Source organism: Hemicordylus capensis, chromosome 3, assembly GCF_027244095.1.
Source record: "Hemicordylus capensis ecotype Gifberg chromosome 3, rHemCap1.1.pri, whole genome shotgun sequence".
Taxonomy (NCBI): domain Eukaryota; kingdom Metazoa; phylum Chordata; class Lepidosauria; order Squamata; family Cordylidae; genus Hemicordylus; species Hemicordylus capensis.
In genome coordinates, this window is record NC_069659.1 from 301,063,766 (window position 1) to 301,086,818 (window position 23,053).

Genomic DNA, 23,053 nt, shown 5'->3' on the forward strand with positions numbered 1-23,053 from the left:
GTGAGACCCGCCTCTGTGTGAATGGTCTCACTATATTCCATATTTACCATACCTCACAGATTCTTAAGAGGATAAAATTGGGTAATATGATGATTTGTGCATAAGGCTTCATTTAAAGGGCCAGTCAAATTCCTTGAAGAACTCCTATGTGAAATTCGCTCTGTTCCTAACATTATTTTTGTTATGCTCTGAATTTTTTAGCAACCTACGTGTGTGCGTGTGTTGCTCATTACCTGATTTGTTTAAACAAGAACACAGTTCTCACAGCTTGGAGGGCTTTGGGGATTTCCTGTCAGACAAAATCTTTTTTCCCTCTCTCTCCATCTGACCAGTCCTTGGCTTTCATTAGCACAAACAAGCTAAATCTCTGACCCTGCAAAAATTTATGTACATACATAATGTTGTGCCTTGAGAAAGTAATCAATAGGATTTAAGCTGTGTGTTAGACCTTTAAAAGAACAAGGGCTACCAGAGGCTGTGAGAACTTTACACTTACTTAACAGTATGTAATTGTATCTAATAATTCAGTGGCAGATGAATCTTAATTTCATAGTGGAGCTAAAAATAATGGAATAGAAGAAAATAATCTGCACTGATCATACTTAGGAATGAATTTAGTGTACAACTTTTATTTTTTAAAGACAGGTGGTAGGTACAGGATTTCATAACAATCAAGGGGATCTGGAGCAATGAAAGAAAGGACACATTACTAGATGAAGGAAGCAGGGGGGACAGTTGTCTGGAAGGGGAAGTCCATTAAGCTGGAGCCATATTGTGGCATCGGTTGGGATTCACACAGACAAATGTATACCAACTGGAGCAACCCCTCCATGAGGCAAGGTGTATTGGTCACCTCAGGCAGCAGATTGTGGCACTAGTAAGGTGGCCAGATGCTTTCTTGCCCCCACTTTTTAAAAAGGAAGAAAGGGAAGAGGGTGCACATAAGGGGGGGGGCAGCAGCATTTGGCACCCTGCCTCAGGTGCACAGAGGTCTCAAACCACCACTGTGCACTGACTATGTACAATACATCTTTTTCTAGGATGACCAAGCGGCAATCAAGGATGAGACATAATGATCTAGAAGAGGTAATTTCAGAAGATGCAGTTTGTCACATCATTTTAATTCATTAATTCTTATTTATCTTATTTTCAAAATGTTGCTTTTCAGAAATCCTCTCAGAATGGTGTACAATCTTTTTTAAAATATTAAAAACAACAACATAAAAATGGGCAGCAAAAACCCCCACCAAAACTTCCAGAGAGAACCACAAAAATCTCCCCAGGAATGGCATATTAAATGACATTAAAGGCTTGTCAAAACAGGAAACTCTTTCATCTTTACTTGTTTTCCAAGACTGAAAAAGAAGTACTAGGGATGAGCACGAGCCAGTTCAGCGCCTCCTCTGGGAAGCACTGAACCGGCTTCGGTGCTGGCGTTAGAATCAGCTTGATGGGGTAGGGAGTGGTTTCCTTAAAAAGCAGGTAAGCAGCTCCTTACCTGCTCGTCCTTGCCCCATCGTTTTTCTGGTGGCGGTGCTGCTCTCCAAAAGGCTGCAAGCGGCTGTGGCGCTGTTCCTTGCAGCCTCCACACGGCTTCGTCATGCACATGACCATGGCACATGTGTGTGCTGACGCTGCACGGAAGCCGCAGTGAACAGCACCACAGCCACGCACGGCCATTTGGAGAGCGGGCGCTGCCACCAGAAAAGCGGCGGGGTGGGGACAAGCAGGTAAGGAGCTACTTACCTGCTTTTTAAGGGAACCACTCCCCACCCTGGCAACTGCACAAATGGCTCGTGCACATCCCTAGGAAGGAATAAAGGTGCCTGTCAAAGGAAATAACTCCACTGTTTGGGGGCTGAAGCCGAGAGGGCCCTGTTCCATGTACTCACTCACCAGTGCCAGTTCAGATGGTACTGAGATGTATAGCTCAGCTTTTTCAGCAGCTCTCAATGGATTGTCAAGATATTGTGGAAATTCAGACTGCTTAAGCCGTAGCAGTTATGTATATCCCACTTTTCCTTCCTAAAGGAAGCTGGAAGTGACTAACAACAAATGCAAAATATCAAAATAATAATCAATATGACAAAATGAGTTCTATATATTTTTAAATTAGATTTATAGAAAGCATGATCAAACAATACATTACACCCGTTAAATTCTTAAAAATCAAATTAAGAGCAGCAGACAAGATAGAGGTAGCTAAACACTGGAAATCCTCAAAGGGTCTATGCATTGAAAATTGGTTCACTAGGGTCTGGAGGATTGTGTTATCCGAAAAGCTAATCCATCAAATCAGGTTAGCTAGAGGAGTAACCAAACAAGACAAGTTTTTGGAAATATGGTTTCAATTTATTGAATACGTCAATAAGGGATGGTCAGTTTGTAACTCTCCATCCACTCAAATCAAATTTTGGAATGATGTTCTTTCTTGAATTTTGTTTTCAATTGTCTCCTATCAAGTTATACCTGCATGCTCAGCAACTGACAATTTCTTAACACTGGTCTTGCATATATCCTCAAATGGCTCTTAATTTCTGGCTTATATTTGAGTTTTTATTGTTTGTTCTTTTCCATTGCTGCACAGTTTTTACACATATGCTGAATTTGTTGAAAATAAAATAAAATTTCCAAAAAAAAAAATCAAATTAAGATTCCAATCATTAATATGTTTTGGTTGGTTTGACTTACTATCCTCCTGCTGTCCACTGTTTGAGTTTAATTGAATTTATGATTTTCTTTTATTATGTATATTGTATTACTCTATCTTTTGAGCACTGAGGTGCCTTGGGGGCAAAACAAAATGTAATGTATTAATAAACAACAATTCATACACAATGAAACAATTACAATCACATCAATCACACAATAAATACACTAATAAAACAGCTTCAGCAGCACTGGATTTCCCCTTCTGTACATCTCTGAGAAGGGCAAAGACTTCCCCCACCCCCAGCATTTGGAAATGGTTACTACTAGGTCCATGATAAATATTTGTTCAGCCATGGTTTTCATCATGTTATACATCTCATATACCAATACAATGAAAAATGGCACAACAAGAATTTATTGATCTTGGAGCCTAGAAGATAGGCTTTTAATGTTTGCTGTGTGTAAAAAGAAGATAAATGGATTCCTGCAGCTAAATATGGCACAGCTACAGGGTCACCTTAAGTGGTGCAGTGGAGAAGTGCTTGACTAACAAGCAGAAGGTTGCTGGTTCAAATCCCTGCTGGTACTATATAGCGGTAGCGATGTAGGAAGATGCTGAAAGACATTATCTCATACTGTGCAGGGGGAGGCAATGGTAAACCTCTCCTGTATTCTACCAAAAGAAAACCACAGTGCTCTGTGGGTGCCAGGAGTCGAAATCAACTTGACTGCACACTTTACCTTTACAGGGTGAAGGTGCTAGGAACTGTACATGGCTTCCATCCCATGACGCTTGCCTCTTTGTCAAAAGCAAAGGCCTGCTCTAAAGGTGACAGATGGCCGTGCCTCTTTGCCATTAAGTTTGCAAGACCTTTCTGCGGTTCTGTCAGTCTATTGATTGTACTGTGCTGTGCAAGCTGCCCTGAACAGAAAAACCCAACTGGGTTGGATAGCGGTTCACTGAAGCACAGCTGGATAGTACAGTCATTAAGAACAAGACCCCCCACTGCACTGAGGAATTGGGGGCAGCAATTAGAGCATTCTTTGAAGGGTTCCTGTTGAGAGATGATTAAAAGTACTGCAGCTGGCACTGCTGAAAGACAGGTAGGTCACAGTTCAGACTGCAAAAAACATGTTTCCCTTTCATATTAGTGGGGAAAGCACTAGGAAGGAGTCTCTCACCTCAGTCAGACACATTTACTTCTCCTTAGTCAATAATCTAGACCTTGATAGCAAATTGGAATATTTGACAGGACTGCAGTGTAAAAATGTGACAGTGTGAACTCACTTTGGTATCTCATGTGATGCTGGTATGTACTAAAAGCCTGATGATACTTTGTTTACTGAATTAAGCACCTCGTATCAAAAATATACAATAACTTCTGGATTCTAGACATGCAAATGCCATATTTCTGTAGCTGTGCACAGAAATGTGGCCAATGTTTTACAAAAGCCAAGCAAACAAACTAAAGACAAATGTATTTGTAAAAGGAAATAAAATTATCTTTAAAGCCATGTGATGCTCTGAGATGCTACTCACAATTTTTGAATAGTCTATTGGCCCTTGTTTTTGAATAAAGCCCTCTATGGGCTTTTAACAGCAGCCTGCTATACAGAAATCCAGCAGGTAAAGCTTTCCCCACCACTTATCTCCATGTGAGGAAAGGTTCCTCACCTATTGTTTGGACACCAGGCAGCTGTTAAAGGAGCAGGAGTAGTCCCAAAGGAGCGGTCCTATTCTTCAGCCTTTTGAATTAGAGGTCCTGCTATCTAACCTAACCGTTAGGTACAGGTAATGGTTACCTTTACCTAACTGCAGTGGCGCCTTAACAGCTACAACTGTAGTTGTTCCTTAACAGCAATTTGATCTGCAAGTTACAATCTACTTTATGAAGAGACTGTTGATCTTATAGCATAATCTTATTTTCTTTCAATGTAATAATAAGCCGTTGGTGAAGAATGCTGCTCTTTATTTTGGGTCTGCTGTAGTCACATGCAGGCCGAGGACTGCTCAGCCCTTCTTGGGAGGGTTTTACCACTTAACCACCACCACCCCAGGAACCTTATACAGAGAGTGGGTTTTCCTACATTAAAATAAAGTGGGTCCTGGCAGCCTACTGTGAATCTCTTATAGACAAGGATTCAACCCCAGTGAACTCCCTGCTCCTCCTCTGGCTCTGGTAGGAGTCATGACAACAATCAATCGATCAATCAATCAATAATGACAACATGTAATTCACATGTTTCAGTCAGTGCATGTACAATAGTACACTTGTTATCTGTACCTTGCATTATCCTGTGTCCTGGTTAACTTTTGTATCCTGGTTAACTTTTGTAGAGAATGCACATACAGCCATCCACATAAAAACATAAATGTGTTCAGTCACCTGTACAAATGTATAATGCAATATCTGAACGGAGCTAATGAAATTTGCCAAAGGCTATCCAGTGAGATCCATTTGTGAGTTTGGAAGCACAGGTTTCCACATACAAACCCAATACTCTAGCAACTGCATCACCCTGGCTTTTAGGCTCCCCCAAAACTATTTACAGTGCAATACTGTTATAGCCACCTAATGGCGCAGCGGGGAAGTAACTTGCCTAGGGAGCAAGAGGTTGCTTGCTGGTTCAAATTCCTGCTGATGTGTTTCCCAATTGGGCAGTAGTGATATAGAAAGATGCATCATCTCATACAGCATGGGAGATGGCAATGGTAATTTTTTAAAAAATTAATGTGTTATTAATGTGTTTTTATCTATTATGATTTTTAACTTTTATGAATTTTAAATGTTTTATGTTTTAATTCTGTACACCGCCTAGAGATTTTTAGACTAGGCAGTATATTAGATAGATAGATAGATAGATAGATAACCAATCCCTCCTGTATTCTACCAAAGAAAACCACATGGCTCTGTGGTCTCCAGGAGTCGACAATAATTCAATGGCACAACTTTACTTTTACTGTTATAGCACACTCCAAATACTTTTACTTTTAATTCATTATAATTTCTTGTGTTTTTCTTTCATTTATCCTGAGCCCCTGGTGGCGCAGCGGTAAAACTGCCGCCCTGTAACCAGAAGGTTACAAGTTCGATCCTGACCAGGGGCTCAAGGTTGACTCAGCCTTCCATCCTTCCGAGGTCGGTAAAATGAGTACCCAGAATGTTGGGGGCAATATGCTAAATCATTGTAAACCGCTTAAAGAGCTCCAGCTGTAGAGCGGTATATAAATGTAAGTGCTATTGCTATTGCTATCCTCTCGATCATTTGAAATTGTACAAAGTGAGCCTGACTTCCATTACGCTACAAACTTCACAATTTAGCACAAAGTTAAACCTAGGTCATCCATTTTCCACCAGTCCATCCAACTGCCTACAATACCTTCAACCAGCATAAACTCTAAGTGATGCCTGATTTCTGCTGCATTCATAGGAGTCTGAATAGAGCCCTATTCAGACATTAAGTTGTACATGCATTGTACATGGCTGTACACGTGTATGTATTGTGAAACATTCCTCTTTGTGTATATATGCTTTGTATATATACTGTACGTTCCTTTTAAAAGAGATCCTGTGCACAAACCTCTCAAATGCAGGCTAAAGATAGGAAGTATACTACTCCTGGGGTTTGAACATAACATGTGCATATAGATCTGTACTTGTGTACACATACACAGACTGTACATAGACTGCACATAACATATGGACAGGGGCAAAGAGTGTTTCTTTACAGCAAGACCCTTTGCTACAGAAAAAAAGGGATGCAAGCCTATATGGACGAAGAAGCCATTGGATAATAGATGAAAAAGAAACCACTGGATAATAGATAAAGGGCTTGCACGATTTATAAAGCCTTTGGGGCCTATATAGGCCCCAAATACCTCTGTTACACAGATGGTGCTTTTGCAGTGTACTGCAATATTGTGAGGAAACACCTGAGCAATGTTTCTTATGGCAATAACCATAACACACAGCTGTCGCATTAAAATGTCCAATATGCATCAAGAAGCTCTGCAAGTGTGGCAGATAAACCATCACATAGGTTCAAAAGATTAAAGCCAGGATAAACTGGTCCTGAAACAGCAAAGCATTGTATTTTTGTAATGAAATTTAGTTTCAACAGCCTCTTTGCACTTCCATTCTATGACTTGGAAATGAGTCTGTTTGAGAAACTGTATGAAGGAATGATTATTTATATCCTTGCACCATCTTGTGGATTCTTGTGGTACTTATGCCATTGTTCCTATGAAGGGATCTCAATTCCACCCCCCCACCCCACCCCCATCGTATTTTGCCATACATGACCACATACTTTGGCTAAGTTGAAATGGGTCAGTGTCAGGAGGACCATTTCACATTTCAGTAAGCAGGAAAATATTCAGCAAGGTCCAAGGGATCACTTGCGGATGTATTTCAGGTTAAATTGTGCATGTAAATACACTGTAGAGTGCATTTTAAAAGTTAGGATTCTTTGGTTAGGATTTCTTTTTTTAATACATCTCATAACGGCTGACTTACAGAGCAAGGATGCAACCGTGCAGCAGTAGAGCAGCTGAACATAACTTTCCAACTAAATGGACTAGTGCAGTGGCAGGGAATGGCAAAGTTTGACACCTTCCCCTTCCCTGGAATCCCTCTGTGCCAGGGGCGGAGCCACCATTGGGCAACAGGGTTCAAAGAACCTGGGCCACTGCCCCTCAGGGGCTGCGCCTTGCAGCCCCAAGATACACCCTGTGTCTGACATCAGGCATGGAGAGTGTGGTTTAGCTCCCGAATGGGGCCGTGCAGCCCCATTCGGGAGTTTAATTGGCCAGCACTGCATTTTCAGTGTGGCCGGAGAGACTCTGCTTGCCTTAAAGGAGGCTCCATTTGGGAGTTAGATGGCCATCGCTGCATTCGCAGCATGGCCAGGACAGAGTGGCTCTCCCTGCCTTTAAGGCAGGGAGAGTCTCTCCAGCAGCGCTGCAAATGCCGCGCTGGCCGATTTAACTCCCAAATTGGACTGCGCAGCCCCATTCGGGTGCTAAACCACACCCCTGTGTCTGATGTCAGACACGGGGTGTGCGGCTAAACGCTCCCTGCATCTGATGTCAGATGCAGGGGGCAGGGCGAGGGGGGCCATGGCAGTGGCTGAACATGGGCCGCCGCTGGCCTCCCTTTGCCACTGCTCTGTGCCACCGGAAAATATGTCCCTGCAGGCAGCACAACCCTCAGGGACATTTTTGGGTGGTTTAGAGAGCTTCCTGGGGAAGGGAGGACATTTTAAAAAGCTGCTTCTCCACTGCACCAGTGCAGATAGTTGTGTTAGGCTGCTCTCTTGCAGCTGCACAGGTGCATCCTTGCTCTGGATGTCAGCCAATGACCATAGAAATGTTATTAACACACCTCAGTCCTCAGAACCTCTTTTAAAAAAAAGAAATCAAGGAGGTGAGTGCCTTTTGTCGCATATACCTAGTATACAGGCTCATTTACTTGCTTATATTGAAGCAACTAGTTAGGGATTGCAAAAATTCAAAGCAAGCATGAGATTTTAAAACTTTTTAAAATAATGCTGAAAGACAAAAGAATGTTTGAGATATTTTAAACAGTGGAACTGAAATCTGAAAATATGTTTTGACCTTTCTTTATTTGTGCTAATTAAAAAATGAAAATTCTTATGCTTGTTCTAAATTATTTTTTCTGTTCCCAAAGTAAATGACCAAATTTGAAGAGGAAATATGTCACAGAGAAGGAGAGGGAAAGGGAGGGAGGGAGGAGGAGAAGAGAGAGAGAGTATAACTCTGCGGTACTACTTTATGGCACCATCACCAGACCCTCAGCAAGATGTAAAACATGCTTCTAACATGCTTGAAGTAAATTCCAGAGAGACAGCTGTGTTAGACTGTAGAAGAAAAGGCAACAAAGATCTTCTGGCACCTTACATAAAGTCTTCTGGTATCTTCTGTCTTATGCTGTAGATTAGGTTTTATGGACTGCAGACCCCTTCATCCGATGAATGAAGTGTACATAGGTGAATATATTTGTCTGTATCCAGGAAGGCGAAAATGTTCTCCCACTGTTTTCTGAATGTTGGCATTTCTGGTGTCGGATTAGTGTTCATTGATTCTTTTGAATGGAGAATGACCTGTTTGTCCTATGTAGACAGCAGAAAGGCACTGTTGGCGGATAATGACATATATCTTCTAGGATAAGGAAGTGAATGAGCCCTGGATAGGATAGGATACGATAGGATAGGACAGGATAGGATAGGTCTGGCATTGTCAGAATAGATATGAGGACAGAGTTGATATTAGGGTTTGTGTCAGGGTCTGGTCCCTGTGTTTGTGTCTCTGTTATATAGTTTGTTATTGCTGGTGAGTAGCCTTATAAGATTTCTTACTGTCCTTTCTTACTGTCGATAAGAAAGGACAGGTGGTGACTACCCAAAGGCCATTAAAGCAAACGTCATGTTCCAGGATGGGCTGTAAGTCACTGATGAGATGTTGAAATGGCTTTAAATGTGAGCCCTAGGTGACAACCAGCAGTATTCTGTATTTTTTGCTTATGGGTATGACCTGTAGCAATATGTTCTTGGGTACCAATCTAACTCTGTCAATCAGTTTTGAGGGTTTTTTTAATGGGTGAATGCCTGTTATAAATCCTCCAGGTGAGTCCCTGTCCAAGTGTAGTTGTATTGTAGGACCTGGCTATAGAGAATGGATCATGTGGTATGTTCTGGGTGAAAACTGAAAGCATGTAGGTATGTGTAGCAGTCAGTGGTTTCCAGGAAAGGTTGGTGCTTAGAAATCCATCATGTAGTTGCATGGTCATATACATAAAGTGATCCTGCTCCACTGAATGGTTCAAGTTCATGTCAGTGGTGGAGTGAACATTGTTGAAGCCCTTTTGGTATTTCTCAAGGGCTTCTTGCCCATGGCCCAGATGATGATGATGGTGTCATTGATGCTAGATAGAGGAGAGGCATTTGAGGACAGGAACGGAGGAAATGTGTTTCTAAATCAGCCATGAATATGTTGGCATACTGTGGTGCCATATGCTTTCCCATGGCAGTGCTGTTGACCTGAAGATATAAGTTGTTGTTGTTGTTATTTACATTTATATCTTCAAGAGCGGTGTACATGGTTATATTGTGACCAAATGTGAAATAATAAGTAGAGGATGAGGACAAAGTGGCAAAGCTTGGTAGCCCGATTTGCTGTAGTATCAACTGGAATAATATTCCTGGTAACTTGTAGTCTATCTTTGTGGAACATGTTGGTGTATAGAGCCTCAACATCCCAGGGTGCAAGGATGGTTTTTCCTCAGAAATTGTCAATAGATAATAATAATTTCCTCACGGAGTCAGTGGTGTTCAATTCAGTAAGAATTTTTATAACTGGAAATGGGACTTCTGTACTCCAGTTGTGCTGTTATATACTGTATGAAAACATGAGGTTCTCTCACAAATAACAAGATGGATTGCTGCATAAAGTGTATAAAAATGGGCTTCATCTGGAGGTTATAACATGCACACCAGTCCTCAATCTCTTTCCAGTTCTTTAATCATAAAACATTTCTCTTTACAGTGTGATCTTTCAGTTCACATCTGCTAAGCAGTTTAATGCTGGAAGAAGAGTGCTTTACTTTTGTAATTTCCATAAGTCAGCACTGTCATGTGTTAAGGGGTGTGAGGAGAAACATTAAAATCCTCACACAGCAGAGTAAGCTCTGGTGGTAAAGTTTATCCCAAGAGATTATCTGAAGACAGTGGGTTGAGTTCAAAAAGCAAAGATTTATTAAGAAACTAAAACATCACATTATGAGAAAGACATAGAACAACATACCCAAACAGGCACTAGCCTTCAACAACAGAACAGTTCTAACTCATTCTAACTGGCCAGGACAGACCTATTAACATCACATCATGCCTATTCTGCTGTTCTGCAATACAAGTGTGATGTCTGCTCACTAATGGTTGAAACCAATGTACAGATATGTTATTAATATGGATATGTTTAATTGTACCATTGTCTTAGGTGTTCTGGTATTGGTCAAAGATCGAAATGAAGAATGACTGACAGATCTCATCATGCCTCTAGTGGCCAGAAGAGATTACTTCAGTGCTAAGAGCAATGCTTTAGAATTCTCACTTCTAACCTTATGTACATAGGAAGCTATTTTATACATTGGCCTCTCTAACTCAGTATGGCTAAAATGATAGACACCAGCTCTCCAGGGTTTCAGCCAGGAGTCTTTCCTATTCCTACCTGGAGTGGAGATCCTGGGACTGAACCTGCAACCTTCTACATGCAAAGCAGATGCTCTACCACTGAGCTTTGGTTCTGTTCCCCATATAGCTTAGTTTTAGAAAATAAGTGTGAGAGCTATATTAGTGTGATTCCCTTCCATTGCAAGCTCTAATTAGTGTTCTACATCACAATTATTCAATAATTCAATTGTTCTCCAAAATCATGATAGGCTTTCATTGACTCTAGTCCTACTGGACTTCAGTGTAGTGTTCTTATTTTTTATTTTTACATTACTATGCCCAGTGGGGCCTCCTGTGCTGACTGTGTTCAGCGCTCTCAAATCTAACATTAAATTGAGTTTTACTAAATCCAGCACTGACATTTCTCTCTTTACGTTTCATGGCCTTTAGGATATTTTATCTTAGTAAGGCCATTTCTGATGGATTTAGATATGTGGTTAGCTTTGGGCAAACTGTCTGGAAAACAAAACATTCCACAATTTTTTTCTTGTTATCATAAAGGAAGACTATCAGGCAAGTTTCTATCCAGAGATCTTTGCGTGTGGCAGAGAGTGCAGGTGGGGCAGGGGAGAGAAATGGTATGTGAATGCCACACACAAGTAAAAACACATGGGAAACGCATAGGAATTCTCTCAAAAGAAAATCAGTTTTGTAATGGCTGTATCTATAATGTGATGGATGGGAAAAGAACAGTGAGGGAAGGTGGGCTGATGGACAAAACCAGCATGAAAGTTTTGGATTGTGAATAGCAACAATATATGCTATGAAAAGCATTAATATGAAGCATATAGCCTAAGGTTCACTGCGAATGTAGACACCGTGGTATTTATTTGTTTGTTTGTTTATTACATTTCTATACTGCCCAAAACTTGGTCCAGACTCTGTTTTATCAGTTTTTCTTTGAGCAATCTGCTTTCAGGACAAAAGAAACACCAAAAAAAGAACTCTGTGAACAATATTATTTATTTACTGTATGCTGGCTTGGAGAAGCCAAACAGAAAAACTAAAGAAACAGGGACATATATTAAAATACAGCTGAGAAGGCAACTCAGCTGAATGAGAACACATTCTGAAAGCCTTGGTATTATTATGATGTTCCGAGCACTAATTGCTGTCATGCTTCTATTAGCACAGAACAATAGCTGACATGATGCTCAGTGGTGTGGCATGGCGTGGGACTGTGGTGGACTTGTAAGACCCTGACACTGCAGGGAATGAGGAGTTGTGCGATCAGCACTACCATAGTTACTCTCACTTATGACGGAGGGAGTCACTGCAGTTCCCTGATTGTGCAATTGCTCGTTCTTTGTAACATTGGGGCTGCTTATGAGTCTGCAAAGGCCCCAGTGTGGTGTGCAGCAGAACTGTACCACTGTGCATCATGTCAACCATGATTCTACTACCACATCATTGATGTGGTAGTAGAAGCTCCTATCTCCTAGGCTCCTATTTACGAAACTCCTATTTGCCAAACCCTAAGTAAACAGCACTCATTACAAAAGTCAGCAATCTGGATAATTATCTTGGATCACTGCAAACTGATGCCTGATTCACTCATGCATGTACATCACCTGATTTATCTGTACTTGATCACCACATACTTAGTGATAGCCCGTTGAAAGTATGAACTGACACCATTGAAAAGCATTGTGGTTTAGGTAATATGAAAGCTTTGTTTGTGGGGTTATATCTTCAATGGCCCATTTACACATACAGGTCATCACATGATATTGCAATTACTGAACAATAAAGAAGCATGTGTGAACCAATCTATCGAAATTGATCACCTCCCCCATGTTACCAAGTGCTCACAGTTTCCAAGCAATACAGATGCATGTGTGAACTAGTCTGCCTAAATTCATCAGTTGCATTGTGTAATCTGGTGTTGACCACATGCTAGTGGTGCATTAGAAAAATGTTATCTGCCTCCAAAAGGACTCTTGGCCATTCCTCCCTCTTTGCCACAACATTCTAAGGCACATAATCCAAGTCTGGGTAGAGCAAGAATCCCATGAAAGTAGAATCATTAACATTATCAGCATAGACACCATTGTTTTCTTCTTCTCCATACACCTGAAGCCACACTTCCTCCCCAGCTTCCACATGGAGCAAAACAGAACCAGATGCCTGGTCAACATTGTTTGTCTGGAACTGGTCATAGGTGATTATTATTGCTTTGTCCTTTTTGTACAAGCTGACTTTAACATCTGCCACATACACAGTAAGATGGTATGCAAAATAGTACACGCCGGGGATGCTGCACCGGAACTTCCCTGTTGTTGTGTCATAGGCATTTTGCTCATTGTAGAAGACCTTTGAAAATTTGATGGGAATGCTGGGGTGGGGGACTCTAGTGGTTAAACCCACACTAAAGGCAGATCGATACATGCTGGCACTGTCACCTTTTTCCCCTTTCATTCCTGGGAGTCCATTTAGTCCTGCTACTCCTCGAGGGCCTTCGGCACCAATAGCTCCTAGATTTCCACTGTCTCCTTTTGGGCCAGTTGCACCTACCAAGTAAATGGGTTCTCATTAGGGTTGAAAATCCTCAATGGGTTTCATCCATATAACCTTCATTTGAAAGGGTGAGGGAGTACTTACCTTTAGGACAAAGCCAGGGGCGTAACAAGGCTGGAGTGGGCCCAGAGACAAAATTTTAAAATGGGCCCCTCGCTGATACACACACACACACACACACACACACACACACACACACACACACACACTTCACAATATATAGTCATGTGACTTGCCTCTGGGGGGGCCTCGAGGCATGGGGGGGCCCAGGCAGCCGCCTCCCCTTGCCTAATAGTAGTTACACCCCTGGACAAAGCACTGAATCAATTCTGACTTTTCAGTAGGCATTTCAAATCTGCTCAAATAATTCCCAGCACTATTAGGACTGCAAACTCTACTGCTTTCTCTTCAGTAATCCTTGGAGGGGGAAAATCACACACCCAGATGTGGATATGGAGAAAATTTCAGTTTCTCCTTGGGGAACCAAGAAAACCCTTAAATAGGGAGAGGATGGCTGACATTCAAGCTAATGCTGCATTGACACTCCAGCATTTTCTATTGCTCAGTGGCGAGGGGAGACCTTTGGCAATCTTTCTATCCCTCTGCAGTCACCTCTGCCTCCTGGAAATTATGTCCCTGAGAGTTAGGTGATCCTCAGGGACATAGTTTCAGGAGACAGAAGTGACTGTAGAGGGAAGGGAAGATAGTTGAACATCTCTCCTCCCCCATTGTACGATGGAATGTTCTGGCTTGCAACAAGTCAGGTTTTACCATTTTAAGCAAATTTAAAAATCACCAAAAATCATGGGATTGAACAATTCTCTTCAAATTCACTACAGGTGGCCCTGACTTCCTTCTCCACATTTGTGGCAAGTTTTAAGGCTCCAAGATCAACCAATGATCTTTAGTGGGGGTTTTTCAATTTCCCCATTGACCACTATGGGGAATATCTGAATTTATGTCAGAATTCAGATCCAAATTCCAAATCCAATCTGATATCACCAAAGCCCATAGGATCTGAATCAGATATTGGATTGGGTCAAATCCAAATCCTTATTTCATGAACACACATAGGCCTATTGGTGCAGACGAGACTGGACTGTTGCAGTGCTCTCTGATGGGAAGCTGCATTTAAAGACAGCCTGGAAGCTTCAACTGGTGCAAAACGTGCCAGTCAGAACAAGACAGGAACAAGATGATCTGAGCATGTCCTGCCTATTTTGCTCCAACTGCACTGGCTACCCGTTTGCTTCTGGACTCTATTTATAGCACTGGTTTTGACCTTTAAAGCCCTAAACAATCTGGCATCTAGTAACATTAAGGACCACCTTAGTCCATATGAGCATGCCTGAGCTTTGAGATCTGCTATTAGGGTCCTGCTCTCTGGCCTACCATTATATAGAGATTTGGCTGGTGGGTACAAGAGGCATGGACTACTTGGTGTGGGCACTACACAGGGGTGGATTAAGCTTTTTGCTGCCCATAGGCAAAAAGGCTTTTGCCGCATTTACCTTTTTTAAAAAAAAGTTTGCCTTTTTTTAAAAAAAAAGGTAAAAGGGAGGACTTTCTCCCCCAGCATTGTTCTCATCTACTCCACCCTTGCTGCAGCCACCACTGCCCACAGAGAGGGGTGGAAAAATTTGAGGAGAGGCAAAATTTGCTGCTCCTCAAATTTTGCTGCCGTGGGCAAATGCCTACTCTGCCTCTCCGTTAATCCACCACTGGCACTACCATTGTAGAACTCTTTCCCTAAAGAGGTTAGGCAAGCTCCCTCTCGCCTCATCTTTAGAAAGATGGTGATGGCCCAAAGAGGAGAGGAGCTGGCACATTCATTTGGCATGCATGGTGATATATATTTTGATCTCAGCTTTATCAACTCATTGGAGTATATGGATTTCACCAATTGAACCTTATGCTACAGTATTAGCGGCTTACATAAGATTGAAATAACTATTCTGTTTCAGTCAACATTTGCCACAATAACTGTTAGCTTAAAGGGGCTACATTTATCCCCCAACGGACAGCACAATCCCATTCATGTTTCCTCAAACATAAGACCTATACGTCAAAAGGGGCTTAGGCTTAGATATGCGTGCATAGAATGGCTGCTTTAGGGTAATGAAACCTCTTACCTTGATCCCCTTTCTCCCCCTTTTGACCATCCTTCCCATCTCGTCCATCTCTCCCTGGAATTCCATTGTGGCCTGGGTAACCTGGAGCTCCTGCCATCCAGTTTGCACAGGATCCCCTAGGGGGCTGAGTATCTTCTTGAGCAGCTACTTCAAGATAACAGCAAAGTTTCACCAGCAGCACCAGTGAGCAAAAGAGGAAACTTGACACGTGCTTCATTTTGGAACCTGGAACTAATAATTCACAAAACAAGAAACAAAGGTGCTGCAGAAGACACACACTCAACATTGCCACAGTCCCAGGCATTCACTCAACCCTGGTGCAATAGGGCATATGAGCGCAATTTACTAGAGAATTTGCAAGCAAACCACCCCCCCCTGCAGCTGACATCAGATTATTCATTCATTCATTCATTCATTCATTCATTCGGTTTTTATACTGCCCTTCCAAAATGGCTCAGGGCGGTTTACAATTAAAACCAGAAACCATTAAAACCAATAACAATTGGATATAAATATTAACACCAATTTAAAAACATCTTTAAAACAATTAGACTATCATAACAACTAAAACCCTGAAAACCAGGTTAGCATTAAAACAATTAAAACTAATTAAAAACCCTGAAAGGGGCTAGGGGGCCGTGGCAGCGGGCTGAACTGGGACCACTGCTGGCCTCCCTCTGCTGCTGCCAAAAGCTGACAATTTCTAGCTGGAATTAGCTAAAACGAGGGGCCAGACAGCTGATTTGCATATACAGTATGTCTATTCAAGGTAAGACATATGCCTGATCTGACAGTTTTCTTGAGTCATCTTTTACTTTTCCAAAAAGGCAGGAAGCTGAAAAAGTACTCAGCTCCTTTTAAATATATGGTAAGAGAATGTTGTGGGTGGGGCGGAAATGTTTTTACAAGAAATTGAAGAATAGTAACCCTCTCACGCAAGACCAGCCAGTGATCGACTGCCCTTTCCCACTCAGCTTTCCACTGTCTTCATCTTCCTCCCTATCAGGCAGGGGCGCAGCAAGGTTGGAGTGGGCCCAGAGACAAGATTTTAAAATGCTCCCCCTCACTGAAGCTCAGCTCATGCAGTAAAGAAATCTTAAATGAGGCTGAATAGTGGTAACAAAAAGCATATAACCTATGTGCCACAATAGAACATCATCCTAAATTATTTTTTTAAAAGTGTTGTACATTGTGGATGATGCAAGTCATTTATTGGTGCTAGAGACAGACATGCTGTTCTGGTAGCTCCAGGTCTTAACACTCACATTGATTTTGGAGGATGAATACAACTGAAGGAAGCCTGGGTGGGTGTGCAGCTGGGGGAGTCAGTCATGTGACTTGCCTCGGGGGGGGGGCCCCAAGGCAGTGGGCCCCCAGACAACTGTCTCCCCTTGCCCTACTATAGATACGCCCCTGCTATTAGGAACCCCACCTCACCATTTCATGAAGTGAGGCAAGATGGCACAGATTATTGGGGTGCCAACAGGGTGGCAAGATGTCTCCTGCCCCCACCATCAGAGTAGCTCTTTGGGACTGATCTAATTCTTGCAGACTTTGCAAGGAGCACCTCCCCTCACATTTGTTGCAAGCGCCTGTAAGAAGCATGAGGAGAGGAGAGGGGATGCTAGCAACCTTTCCTCCTCTCTGCCTGCTACAGTATGTCATTTTCAAAGCTAGCAAATATAGGTTTTGAAAGGGGGCTGCCCCCACCAGGGACATGAGGCAAGGCACCATATGGTGCCTCACCTCAATACCTTCGGCTGCCCCTGCTCTGGTGTCCTCTGGACCCTGCAAAAGATGCATCTGAAATTCACATGGAATGAAGCTCAAAGGGCAGTCAGGTGCAAGCTCAGACAGGTCCAGTCAGTGCAATTAAAAAAACAACAACCAAAAATACCCCCAAAACACTTAAACCATAGTCTGGAGCTTGTGGAGCAAGGAGTCACCTTGGGAGGTCTGACATGCAAGGACACAGCATCCCTGGCATGGGACCTACTACTTTGAAATCGTTCAATAGCTGTGCAGCACAACCCTATGCATGCTGTTCAATGGCATTTAATGCCAAGTAAATGTGTGCAAGATTTCAGCCTTAACGAGAGACACAATTGCAGCCTTAGTGACTGTAAGTGCATACTGTGCGTATTTGGGAAATGTGTGTTTATGACCTAATGAGGCATTCTGAGAACCCTTCTGCTAACCCTTTATGCAAGCTCTACCCAAACATATGCTAAGCCAGTGCTGCAGAACAGCATGAACGAACAAAATGACCTCTAGACTGTCTCCAGCAACATTATCTTCAGAGTATGTGTGACTGAGAATGTTTGGCAGATAATGGGGTACATATTTGGACATGACCTGCTTGTACCACTGCTTTGTCCTCATCACTAAGTAACTCAGGCGTATATGTTCAGATTATAGCACATAGAATACATCCTTCTTGGATTGTGCTAACTATGCGTTCTGACAATTTTCTGCTTCTTTTAATGAGCAACTCTGCATTTGAGACAATTCAATATCATGGTGCGTTTCAAGCCTTTGACATTGTGTTTATGTGTTCTGCAGAAAGCTCTTGCATGCATCCATGCATTCAACATAAATTGACATAATTTTTAATTTTTAATTTATCCAGATGAGCTCCACAGGCTTGCTTCTGCTCTTACAGCCTTTCTTACAGTTTTTTTCCCCAAAAAACATGCATCAAAATGGTATTTTGATTCCTATAAAAATTGAATGCATGTCAAGGATGCATCCAGCCAAACTGAGGATAATTTTTTTTTACAACTGATGCTCTGCTAGTTCTTATAACAAAATAATTTGTATCAAGAAACTCAGCAAATTCTTATCCACTGTACCTGGAAGAAAAACAAGCTGCAAGGACACACAATATGCTTCATATGCATAATACAACATTGGAAAGGAACTGATGGACATAATCATTAATGCTACATTCTTTTGCAAACTTGGTTGAGAATAAATATCACTGAACAAAGTGGAATTTTACTTCTGAGTAAATAAAATCTGCTACCCAGTTCATCGGGGCACTATTTTAGCCAGACTTTTGAAAAATTAGTTAATAATGCATGCATAATGCAAGCAGCCATAATCTTAAGGGCATCTCCTACATCTTCAGCTAAGGCAAAATTTGTTGTCTCTGAATATTCCTAAGAAATGTCCCTTCATCATCTGGATCAGCATGGGCAGATTTCAGCTTTTGCGGGATGACCTACTTTACTGAACTTATTTTCCCCCTAGAACCCCAAGGAGTTCTAAGAGATCCAGGATCAAAATGGTAGCTCATGGGAGCAGATGTACAAGTGCAGGTACATCTGAAGCAACAACGGTATCAGCAAAGACAAATCCACATGGATCCAACAAGTGAAGTGTGTGTTGTATGCTTCAGAGAAGGTTAAAGTGTTCTAATTATCACCAGGTATTTTGATTTGGGGAATTACAGATTTGGCAGTCAGTTAGAAGTTGAGGTATTTTACCAGTTTGGCACAATAACAAGGGAGGTACATTCCCTTGGCATGGCATTTAGATACTGTGTCTCCTTTTCCACCTCTTGGCCAAATTCTTCAATGTAATAATACAGACATACAGTTAAATCAGAATGCTTACATTAACAATATTATCAGATAACTGGCAGATCATCTCAAGGTAGTTCTGCTAATTAAGAAATCCAACCATTTTGTTCTAATACTTTTCTTATCAAATTTTTCTCTTGTTTATGAACTATTTTGAATTTATTTAGACCCACCACTGCAAACTGAGTAACGTGGCACCTATTAAAGTAGTAATCTCCTTATATTTAGTGGGGGGCGGTGGCGGGGGGGAACTGTCTTTATCCAGCTCCAACACAGCATTTTCCCAGTGGCTGTTGCTGGTGTCTACCTTGTGGTTTGTTTTTTAAATTATTATTACAGATTTTGAGTCCTTTTGGGACAGAGAACCATCTTATTTCTTTTTCTGCATAAACTGCTTTGTAACTTTGTTTTTGTTGAAAAGTGCTATATAATAATAATAATAATAATACATTAATAATGTCTGATTATTAATCAAACACCCAAAGAGATCGAACAAAAGAGTCATCTGAGAAGCAACTGGGTACGTAAAAACAACATCTTCCAAAAACAAGTGCATTTTAATTAGAAAAGTTATGATATATATTAAAGATGTCGTATGAACTCGCATTTGCTAACAATAACAACAAATGTTTCTTACCAGTTGGGAGGTGATGTCCAGAGTGGTTAGCAGTCACTTCAGAAAGGCAGTGGAAAGAATAGTTTGATCACTGCATAAGTTATCTCAGAGAGACACGTGGAACTGTCAGTTAAGATGCTGTCCTTTCCATCTGCTGCTGTGTGCCTAATTAATGCTAGGTATTTCCCATCTGTTTTCCTATTTTGTTCTTAATTTGGAATACTTTTAATTATGTTCTATTCAGAAAGGCATTTATCAAAAGCAGATTGCTATATCTGAGAAACTATCACACCAATGATAATTAAATTATGTTACAAAATCTGCAGCAGTTTTTGACTGTTCTAGATCTGCAGGAACAATAACGAAATGGTTTTCATGCCTTCAGCAAGTGATTTAAAGAGGTACCCTCTTAACCAGTTTTATCTGACGTCTTGCTGTTGTTTCGATGCTTTGTTTAATCACTTTATTTCTGTAAGTAAATACATATTTGGAGTCATGAAGAATTTCCCAGGCTGGATCTGGATTTTTTAATTTGATGGGGAGTGGAGTGAGGGTACTTTTCCTTCAACATGTGAATTGGCTGGGGGGGGTTGCTGGGGGGGTGGGGGAGGTTTAGAATTATTTGGGGCTATTTCGTCTCCAGGCAAGTTCTGCCAGCTTAAGCCCTCCAGTGCTTTGGATTACCACATTGATCCACACTGGTAGATGAACAGCCTTTTATTGCAATAGTGGTTGAACCATTTCCAGTGCAATGGAACATAAAATTCTCTATCTCCTTCCAACATGCCACATGTTCAGCCTTGGGCACTTGTCTAATTCTAGGATTGGTTCATGCAGCCACAGATTGGGCTTCTTCTTCTTTATCTAGTAGAATTGATGGGAAAACTGAATGTTTGATACTTGTTAAAAACAAACATTTTGGTGTCCCATATTTTAATATCGAAACTCTAATCATGTGGATGTATAAGAAGAAAAGATGGTGATTGAATGGCAGCTATTCATCTCCTTTGGAATGTTTCATTCAGTTCTTCTTACATTAAATAAGAATGGCTGCCAATAGTATTTCCAGCTTCCAATAGGTCATTTGGGGGAAAACTCCTTATGTTATGTAGAGAATGCATACCCTAATCAGGCAATGTTCTATCATCTTCTGACATTTTCATGCTTTTATATTTTGCCATGTATCTGATATGCCCATTAGTGCAGCTCTGGGCAGCCAACTCCCTTGGCTCCAGTGGCAAAATAATGTGTGTATGATACAATGGGTTATATTTGGCTGAATGGTATGAAAGCACTTGAAACACTCTGCCCATTCTGCCTGGTGACAAGCATAAAATCTCTCTGCCAAATTAGAACAGTGGTGTCAAATGTTATGATGATATTCACAAACAGCTGGTTAGGCTGGGGCTCCTTCTTGGACAAAGATAATGTCATGATGTGTGTGCAGTTACATTTCTTATGTGTATTCGGTTGTTATATTTTCATCCTGCAAATAGTGTTCCCCAAATGACTCAGATGCATCAATAATAAAATTGTTTGCAAAAACATATACAGTTCTAGTCTGCTGTGCTAGTAGCAGGCACTGTATGTAAATTAAAATGAGACACAGGCGCTGCTCTCAGGCTTACAATCTGAAAAGACTTACCAAAGGAAAGGGACTGGCAAGGAAACATAGAGGAGAGAGATTAGCTTGACAATCTCAGAACAGAGTGGTGAGTTTAGTTGTAAAAGGTCATTTATATCTATTTAAGACCAGAGTTGACTTTCTCTTGCTGGTGGTTTTTCTTGGATAGAAGTGGCGCAGCTAGCCAGCAACTAGAACTGTGCTCAGGCTCAATTATTGCCCCGATCCCAATAAGATCCAGGCCATGCTTGTGGCATGGCAGACTGCATGGTCTGGACTGCATCAATCCAATAACCGGCATTGTCATGAATTTGATTGATTGATTGATTGATTCCTATACTGCCCTTCCAAAAATGGATCAGGGCAGTTTATACAGAGGAATAATAAATAAATAAATAAGATGGATCCCTGTCCCCAAAGGGCTCACAATCTAAAGAGAAACATAAGCTAGACACCAGCAACAGTCACTGGAGGTACTGAGCTGGGGGTGAATAGGGCCAGTTACTCTCCCCCTGCTAAATAAAGAGAATCACCACATTAAAAGATGCCTCTTTGCCAAGTTAACAGGGGGTTTTCCTGGTGTAGTGGGGGACATGGTTATGCCCTATAGTTACAGGGCAGAGCCTTTTTCCCCCCACAGTAGCGAACCAGGGAAATGTTGTAATCTCATGCACAAGCATCAGAAACAGATTTATACAAATGGAAAGGGCTTGGAGAGAGAGGAGACACAGGAAAATCAGTCTGCCCTCTCGCTCCATGCCTGGTCCACACTGCAGAAAGAAGGATCCAGGGACACAGAAGGCTTCTTGTGGACTCACGTGCATACTTCAAGAAATGGAGGACTGTGCATTATGTCTCCCCCCCCCACCGAAAAACAACAAGAGCAGATACCAAACACAATCAGGGAAAGCTAACCAATAAAGGTGGGTCGTGGCCAGCTGTTGAGATAGCTCCTAAGAGTGGAACAGTCATACTTCCCTAGGTAGGGAGTTCCAGAGAACACGGGCAACCACTGAAAAGGTCCTCTCTCATGTGACCATGCAGTACACTTCTCAGGAAGGAGGCACACTCAACAGGGCCCCTTGTTCTTGTATGTCAGGCTGATTCTTGAGGGAGAAGGTGATGTGCCTAAATGCACCTTTCTGGGTTCTTGTCAGGGCTCTTGTTATAACAGTAATCAGAGGAGAAATATTTTCAAGGCTTTATTTTGCTCTGCTGCAGACAGAGGGTGCCAACTGATTCTCACCAAGCTGGGACCCTGAGATACAATTTTCATAAGTTTTTATACCTTTTAGTATACAGTTTATACAGTTTTCATAAACATTGGCCACACAACAATGTTTAAACAAGCTATACCTTATCAGCATGAATCACAGACTTCTGTCTCCTAGCTAAGACATCACTTAATCATTACAAGACTCTGAGTTTCTGTCAAAGTAAATACATGTACCTAAACACGTACACAATTATCACCTTATGTGGATTCAAATACATCAAAGGTCCTTCAATGTCCTCAGTCCCAAACAGATTAGGGCTCTAAAGATTAAGACCAGCAACTTAAATCACACCCAGAAACAAATTGGTAACTGGTACAGCTGATAAAAAAAACTGGAGTACATTCTGAAGGCCTTGTTCAAGACCAGACCATTGCTGCTGCATTCGGGATGAGCTGAAATTTCCT

General features: G+C 41.6%; 1 protein-coding gene across 1 annotated transcript; it reads right to left on the bottom strand.

Moving 5' to 3' along the window:
• Positions 1 to 10,402: 10,402 nt before the first annotated feature.
• LOC128351966 (adiponectin-like) lies at positions 10,403 to 20,029 on the bottom strand. The gene is made up of 3 exons (XM_053312069.1): positions 19,770 to 20,029; positions 15,549 to 15,779; positions 10,403 to 13,409 (listed from the first exon to the last, which is right to left on the bottom strand). The coding sequence occupies exons 2-3, from the start codon at positions 15,763 to 15,765 to the stop codon at positions 12,871 to 12,873; spliced, it is 756 nt and encodes a 251-aa protein (XP_053168044.1). The 5' UTR covers positions 15,766 to 15,779; positions 19,770 to 20,029; the 3' UTR covers positions 10,403 to 12,870.
• Positions 20,030 to 23,053: the final 3,024 nt, after the last annotated feature.